We start from the raw sequence: 8,529 nt of genomic DNA, 5'->3' as shown, positions 1-8,529 counted from the left end.
CCCACCATAGCTGCCCCACCCATCCCAGCTCCCAGCCCTTTGCAAAAAAAAAAAAAAAGGCCCGGCTCACTGGCTCCTGCCAGGCGGGGTGTGGGGGTGTGTGGTCCCCACTGCCCCACGCTGCCTGAGGTGGTCTGTCACAAGCCTCCAGAAGCCCTGAGGCTGCTGCAGCAGCCGGTGAATCTGGGTTTTTTGGGTTTTTTTTAAAGGGCCAGGAGCTGGGGTAGGCAGAGCAGCCATGGGGGTAGCGGGGCTGGAAGAGTGGGCTGGGGTCAGGGGGCTTGTGGCAGAGCTCCCCATGTGGCATGGGGTAGTAGGGATCGCCCCTTCACCTGGCAGCAGCCACCGAGTCTGGACTTTTATTTAAAGAACATGGAGCTGGTGCTGAGCAGGGCAGCCATGGAGGTGGCTTAGGGAGCAGGCAGGGGATTCAGCCTGGCAGGGGTCCCCCCATGGTCCTCTTCCCCCTCCTCCAGCCCCTACACCCCCACGCCCTACTTACTGGCACGGAGTCCAGGTCCAGTTCCCTGCTGCAGTGAGCAAGGACTGCCCAAATTGCCGAAGCTCTCCGAATCTTTTCTGAATCGATTCAGACCTTTTAATTGGTCTCCTGATTTGATTTGGATTCAGAGATTCAGCCACCAAATCAGGCCAAATCTCTGAAACAAATCAGCTCTGAAGCTTTTCACAGACCTAACATTTACCTGTAGGGCTCCAATATGTCTTGTTTCTGTGATGAGTTCTGAGTGCAGGTGGTTTCATTACTAGCGTACATCAGTCTTCCTGGTGTAGGGACGACCAGCAATGAGATGTGAAGGGGTACTGTGGGTTTCATGATAGGTAAATGAAAATACAGTATTGGATGGAATCCTGTAGGTAAGGATGTAGGGGCTGTAAAATGATGGAAGTTGTAAAATGTAACAAATGTGGAATAGCAGCTATATGTTTTCTGAGGTAGAACAGATGTAAGTAGCTCCTGTTTGATGCAGCATGCTTAAGCATGAGTTTTGCTTGAGCAAACAGGAAGTGGTAGACATCGCCCTACAATAGTCACGTGCCCTTTACGCTGAATGAGATGCTCTGTTTGGAAAGGCAGAGTGCAAGTTTGTGTGCTCTGCTTGGATTGGTGCATCACTCAAAGACCACAGAATCGATTCTGTGTTCATATATTTAACTCTGTTTATCCTAGTTTTCAGAAGTTTGAATTTTTTGCTGGGCCATAACATTTTGGAAGGCATGATACACCACTGTGCAATGTTAACTCAGCATTAATGAAGATTTTCGTCACTATAACTGTGTGGTGCCAAGTACAATAGGACCCTGGGTGGTTAGTGCTATCACATCACAAGTATCTATTGGTAGGGGTAAGCGAGACTAGAGGGGCATCTGACCTGCCATGGATTTGGAAGTATCTGAAGTCCCAGGCTGAAGAGTCTGGGACAGAGGTTACTTGCCAGTGGTAGCTTAAACGATCAAGTTCTGTTCAGCTGTTGGAATTCAAAACTGATTTGGCTAGTCTGGAGGGTAGAATACTTGCTGGTGGTAGTGCCACACAGACTTGAATGATTGAACTTTGCTCAGTTGAAATTTGGAACTTAATTCAGGACTGATTTGACTCTGGAAACAAAAGTTATATATTTTTTTCAGTTGTTAATAGTTATGGCCTGGAGGCTCTGGGGTTCAGATGCCCCCTAGTCTTGTTTGCTCCTAGCCAAAAGGCCAAGGAGCAAGGCAGGGGAAAGTATACATGCAGTCCCCTATTATCACACAACTGAAGCCTACAGGGGTGTGCACTAGGCAACTGAATCTCCGAATCTGAATCAAAATGGGAGACCTATTAAAAGGTCCAGATTGATTTGGAAAAGATTTGGAAAGATTCAGAGATTTGGAAGGCAGACATGCAGGAAACAGAAATTGAGAAGAGGGAGGGAGAGGAACTGGGGGGGGTGGGGAGAGACTGTTTTGATATTGACATATGTAGCTGGTCAGTGACTGTGATCTTTTCCTGAGTTCCCTTCCAATCACAGTGCTCTGGGGGAGGGACATAGAAACAAAATATAAGGCTGTGTCTGAAGTGATCTGTGCCTTTTGTAAGCTGTCTGTCTTGGACCAGCAGCATCTGAAAGGCTCTGGCTTGCTATCTAGTCTCTTGGTAGCAAGCTAGTCTCTCTTCTTCTGTGTTTTCCCTGACAGTGTGTCATCACTGTGCACTGTAGGAAAGCACAACATATATTACAGACACATACACATTTTGCAGCACACCAAGCCTTATGAAGCATGCTGGAAAGGCAGGTGCCAGGTCTTCTGGCAGGGGAGGGGGAGGGGGCAGAGGGAGAGCTGTAAGTTCCACCACCACACCCAAACATAGATACACCCTCTTTCCTGGCAGGATGAGTCTTCTGCTGCTAGTGGGAGCAAGGAGGTGGGAGCAGTGTCTGCACCGACACCACCTTCATTAACACCATCAATAACCACCAGCACCAGCATGGCAGTCTCCACCCCAATTTCAGTTCCCAGCATAAGCCTTCCAGTGCCAGAAGAGGAGCTGGATCTGGAAGCAGCAGAGCAGAGCTGAGTGCTATAGCAAAGGAAATTCTGGGGAAGGAGCAGGAATCTTAGTTCGTGCTCCACACCCCTCAAAGTTCCCTTAGAGGCAGGTCTCTTCTGGAAGGAACTTTGGAGAAGATTGTGGGAGCAGGTGGCTCAGCTCCTCCTGTTGTGCCTCTGCCTGGTGAGGAGGGGGATAAGGCAGGATCCCCACCCGCAACCCAGAAGTGGATGGGTAGTTTAGCGTGGGATCATTTTTAGGTGGCAGATGATCTCAGGTATGCTACCTGCCAGCACTGCCGAAAGCAGATCAGCCAGGGCAAGGATGAGAAACACTTCACCACCACAACGATGCTGCTACATCTCAGCAGGCAGCACACCCTTGCCTTTGTTCTTCCTCAGCCTTGCACTAGTGGGAATGTGCCCAAAAATAAGTCCCCCTCTCACTCCAAAGCTTCCGTCCCCAAGCAACAGAGGCAGGCCACCACGGACTAGTGGTGGAAAGGTGGAGACAAAGGGAAGGACTTTCCCAAGGTAAGCAAGGTCACCCAGAGCACTGGGGAGATGCTTGCTCTGGATGGCCAGCCCTTCTCCTCTGTTCAGGTGGCTCCTGGCCCCATCCTACCAAGTGCCCACATGCACCACCTTTAGCACGGTGCTGCCCTCCCTATATGAGGCATGCAGGGAGTGCTTGAGGGAGGAGCTGTGGAAGGCAGGGCTGCAGGTAGCTTTGCACTTCACCTTGAACATCTGGAGCAGCTGGAGTGGAGATCATGCCTACCTCTCCCTCACACTGGTGCGATCAGTCAGGCTGTCGGTGGGCTCTCCTTCAAGCAGATGTGATGGATAAGTCCCATATGGCAAGGAAGATCATGGTGGCCATAAACCACATGGCTTGATGGGCAGGGTGAGCTCACCCACGGATTCATGGTCATCAACAACAAGGCCAATATGGTGAAGGCGGTGTGTGATGCCAACTTTGTTGGCATCCACAGTGTGGCACACAAGTTCCACCTCATAGTCAGGGACACCATGGAGGGAGACAGGGCTCCTGGTGATGGCCTGTCATTACCACTACCAGCCAGTTCATTTCAAAATGCAGGAAGGTGGTAGGCTATTTTCACTGGTGCATCAAGGGGGGCAAGGTGCTGCAGGACAAACAGGCAGAGCTGAGCATCCCACAGCACAAAATCATGCAGGATGTGGAGACTCACTGGAACTCTACATACCCAATGCTCAAAAGGCTGGTCAAGCAATAGCAGGCCGTCCATGAGATGGCCTTGGTCGGGGACATTGGGATCAGCGGCCCCCTTAATAAAACAGAGTGTGATACCATCTCCCAGAACTTGGTGGTCCTCAAGGTATTCCTCGAAGCCGCTGAGAGCCTCAGTGCTGGCAATGCCCTCCTTAGCCAGGTGATCCCCATAGTGAAGGAGCTTGAGAATCAAATGGAGAAGTTCCAGGGATCAATATTCCTGGCTGGGGCAAGTTGCTTCTCCCAGAGGTGCAGGCACTGATGAAGCGGCTGAAGTAGGGCATCGAGAAATGGCTGGATCCGTTGCAGTCCAGTATGGCCCACATGCTGGTGAGCATCTGTGACCCGAGGGTGAAGGGGAGCATCTGCAGCAGCAAAACCCTTGATCATTGGACAGAGGTGCTGATGAACAGAGTCAGTGAGGAAGAAGGGCAGAGGCAGGGGAACATGGAAGAGGGGAATCCACTTTCCCCTGCCAGCACTCCAACCACCAATGTGGGCCAAGGGTATGGCTTCAGTGTTGGGGTCCAGAGGCACCAGACCCCACCTTCAGGTAGGCAGCATGGAGGCCTCAGTGGCTACCTATCTCACCAAGGACGTGGAGCCACTGCACTGCGACCCCTTGGCCTATTGGGCAACCTGCAGCCAGGTGTGGCAGGATCTGGCCACAGTTGCCCGGGAACACCTGTCCACCAACCAGTGTTCCAAGTGAGAGGGTGTTCAGCATGGCTGGTGATGTTGTGACACCCCACCACACTTCCTTGGATCCTGGTTTGGTGGACCAGCTGGTGTTCCTGAAGGTGAACCTCCTGCTGCTGGGGTTCCCTAAGCTCCACATGCAGACGGTGTGAGTGCCAGCCTCCTCACTCTACACCTACTTCCTTTTTTTAGTTGCTTTCCAAACCGTTTAATGCCCCACTCTCAGAGCTGGAGGCAGCAGTTTAGTTTATCACCAGGCAGCAGAGATAGAACATCTCCCTGCTGAGCTCCCATGTCAGGACAAACTTGGAGATATGAGCTGGGGCTATGGGGAAGGAGGCGGCCTCAGGTCCTGAGCATGACCTAAAACTGCATCCTGCCAGGGTAGGGAGACCTGATGGGACTGCCGGTGACATGGCAGCCCCAGGAAATGCCAGGACCATGAACCTCCCTGGTGAAAGGTGGGTAGGGGCACCTGATAACCTCCAGCCACCACATGTGCTCACAGTCCTGGCTGGGGAAAGCCCAGACCTGTACAATCTTTGAGAGGCCTGAGGCTTACTGTTTGCAGTGGAGTTGTGAGGGTGACAACAGGCAGGCAGCTCAGATCTGACCTGAGGTACCCTCGACTGATCCATGCTGGAGCCAGGACCCAAAGGGGGTGGGGGGGGCGGGGTAGAAGGGACAAGGGCGCACTGCAAGAAATGTCCAGAGCAAGAGGCTCGGGATTCTGACTGGCCTGAAGGCAGGGCCAGGGCCTAAGGGGGAGCCAAATGTCCCAGAGAGGGGACCACAGCTGGAGGGGGTGAAGGATGCAATCTGTGAGGCATGGGGTACAGTGTAGGGAAGGTATGGAGCTGCAGAATGGATGTCAGCCCTAGACATCAGGGGCCTAAATGGGCACCCTCCTGCCTGGTTACCATCTGAATCAGTTTTCCATCAAGGCGTAGCAGGTGAAAGAGGGGTGGGCGGTTGGCCCAGAAACAGGTCAGGATCTAACTGGCACTGGGAAGGCCCCCTGTTACAGGCTACCAGTCCTGCTGCATTCATCCCACTCTGCCTTAATGCACACAAGGCAGACAAATTTCTTTGGGGCAATATGATATCTTTTATTAGACCAGCTGAATAGTTGGAGAAATATATCTTAGCAAGCTTTCAGGTTTAAAAACCCTTCGTCAGGCTGAGGAAGTATTTGCATTTAATGTGTGTGCTTCATGCCCTCAGAAGGGGCTACCATCCCCACTGCCTTCATCCTGTTCTGCCTTAACACACACAAGTGATACAAGTTTTGCTTTCAACAGTTTGAGCAGTACTTTCACAGAACCCCCTGTACCTAGCTCCTTGAAACTTGGAAGGCTTCATGCCCTCAGAAGGAGCTACCACCTCTGCTGTTTTCACCTGAATCAGCAAAAAATGACAAAGTTAGAGGTATTTCCCCATTATAGTCCATGGATGAATCTCCAGATCGGCGCTGAATCTCAGAATCCGATTCGGCCAAATCGAATAGGGACGGTGACTCGAATCACTGAATTGAATCACTGTCCCTCCAAATTGGCCAAATCTGAATCCAATACTTACCACTTTGCATACCTGGAGTGCAGTGAGCAGGCTTCACCCTGGGAAAACCATCAGCAATCTTGCACTTAGGATGCCTGCCATGGACTTGGGGAGTATCTGAAGTCCCAGACCAATGAGTATGGGAGGAAGGATACTTGTGGTGAAGTCTCACAGACTTGAATGATTGAGCCCTGCTCAGTTGACATTTGGACTTGACTACTGGGCTCTGCTCAAGTGAATTCGTAATGGATTTTTTTTAATGGATTTTTATTTATTATTCATTTTGTTTCAAGGGCTGTTAACAGTATTGGGATTTCATTACCAGATATCGTGGAGATTTAACATCTGTATTGTCTGACCTCCTATTATGATAGATGTTGAGGTTGTTTCTTCAAAAATGGGGAGTTTTTTGTATGGTTTAGGAGTGTGCAAATTAGAGCTGGAGAGCCAAATTTGGTCAGCAGAGCAATATCCTGTGCATGCAGTACATGGACAGGCTAATCATATGAATTTATTCATTGGTGGGAAATTGAAAAGATCATTATCTGTTGGATATGTATCTTTCTTGCAAGATTAATAAAGTATGATAATATAGTACAGAAAGATGAAAAAGTCCTATTAGTTAGAAACCATACCAGTAAAGACCATTACATTCACACAGAAGTCCAAGGTATTCCTGCACATTACTTATTACAGGTTTCCCTTGCTTTATGCTGTACATGTGTTCATGGAAAGTGGCACATAACTTGAATTTGCATAAAGGGAACCCACTTTACAATGTAACAAATAGGCATGTTCCAAGACCTTGACTGTACTGACCCCCAAGCCCATTTCTACTGCTTTTACAAGACAATTTTGGTACTCACCAACAGAAATAGTACACAAAAGCACAGGGCACTATCATAATGAGGATAGCAACTACAGAAACACGTGTCACAGACAGTGAGCGGGGAACACAGATTCACACAGGAGACTATATTTTGGTGTGTGTCACTCATGCAATGCACCGCACAAAGCAGCTGACTATGGGCTTCCACCACACCAATTGCATAAGAGTGAATTTACCTTGCATATAATGAATTTTTGGTATAAAAAGGGTCATGGCATAAGAGCGAATTTGCACATACAGAACCTGCATAAAGCCAGGGAAACCTGTACTAGTTATTTACATTTAGTGCTCAAATTTAGTGTTGGTACTCAGTATCTCAGCGTTTTGACATCTCTGATTTAGGATGGCCTCCGGTAGAGAAAAGTTAGATTGGATACTTCTCAAGCCAGCTGGAGAGAGAAATCAGACTTCCTATAAATGCAACATTGGCTGTTGTTATCAAATCATTTGTTTGTTGTATACAAAATGGTGGATCATTGCCACTTATTAGAAATAGTAGTAGAGAGAGCTGAAAGAGTGCGAGAGACTTTCCCCCCTTCTGTTCAGTTTGATCCTTTATTTATGATGCATTCCAGTGACAGCTCAGCTTCCAGGAGCAGATGGCTACACAGGAGGGAAGATTATCTTCATTGATACTGAAAACACTTTGTATCTTTTTAATGAAGCAAGTTGCAAGTTCCATGGCATGGCATAGTGATGCATTTTGCAGTAAGCATAACGCCCCCATAATCTCTTTACATTTTGTCTCACAAGACAGGTAAAACACACTGAAAAGCACTGTACATGAATAAAGGTATGGAGTTGTCTATTGAATTTGACCTATGGCATCATGAGGAAAAATAAAGCAGTATAATTTACTGTTATTATGAATAAGTAAGGCAAGAAGGCTGAATAGTTCCAGGTATGGAAGTTCTTATGCAATGTCTCTTATCTCTCAGTCATTAGTAATAATCCATCCCAATTTTGGGTTGAAGATGCAATACAAATCTAGTTACATCTTTTCTGTATTTCTAGTATGCCCATCTCTACAACAACTATAATAAAAGTTTTTCATATTTAACACTAGGTTCCAGGTAAGTAGTAATCCCTGCTGTTATTACCTTGTAATCACCACTTGTTATCTATTTGATGAACAGTGTAAAATTATTTTTGGCTTTCTTTCCAGTCCCTAGGAGACAGATGTCTATATCATAAAAAATAATATTGCCCTGAGCCGCAATTTGTGCTTTTTATTCAAGTGGAAGTAGAGATTATGGTGCCTTGTCTGGGAGAAAAATAGATATTAATGTAGTTTCCATACTAACTTCAAACTTAAATATCATGATTTGCATTGTTTATCCAAATAGAATCCTTAACTGTGATATACTGCAGCCGTCCAGATCGTCTTCGTGATATTGCTGATCGTTTCAGTGTGGACCATGATGCAGTTCTTGACAATGTGCTGTATGCTCGTGCATATACCAGTAAGATCAGCATTGGAATAGGCACAGTAGCCTATTTTTTTCTGTAGTTCTCAGTTTATTTACTGAGACTTCCCACTCATGATCACTAAAATTTTCTAAGACTGGGGCAAAGTTTGGAA

General features: G+C 47.8%; 1 protein-coding gene across 1 annotated transcript in view; it reads left to right on the top strand.

The window, feature by feature from the left end:
* DMC1 (DNA meiotic recombinase 1) overlaps positions 1–8,529 on the top strand; it is a 29,736-nt gene that overhangs the window by 13,978 nt on the left and 7,229 nt on the right. Inside the window, exons 7-8 of the mRNA XM_019544924.1 lie at positions 7,523–7,595; positions 8,319–8,410. Coding sequence (XP_019400469.1) covers positions 7,523–7,595; positions 8,319–8,410 — 165 coding nt within the window. The remainder of the gene's footprint in view (positions 1–7,522; positions 7,596–8,318; positions 8,411–8,529) is intronic.

Source organism: Crocodylus porosus, unplaced genomic scaffold (assembly GCF_001723895.1).
Source record: "Crocodylus porosus isolate Cpor-Errol unplaced genomic scaffold, CroPor_comp1, whole genome shotgun sequence".
NCBI classification, from domain to species: Eukaryota; Metazoa; Chordata; order Crocodylia; family Crocodylidae; genus Crocodylus; species Crocodylus porosus.
This window is presented reverse-complemented; position numbering and strand designations above follow the sequence as displayed.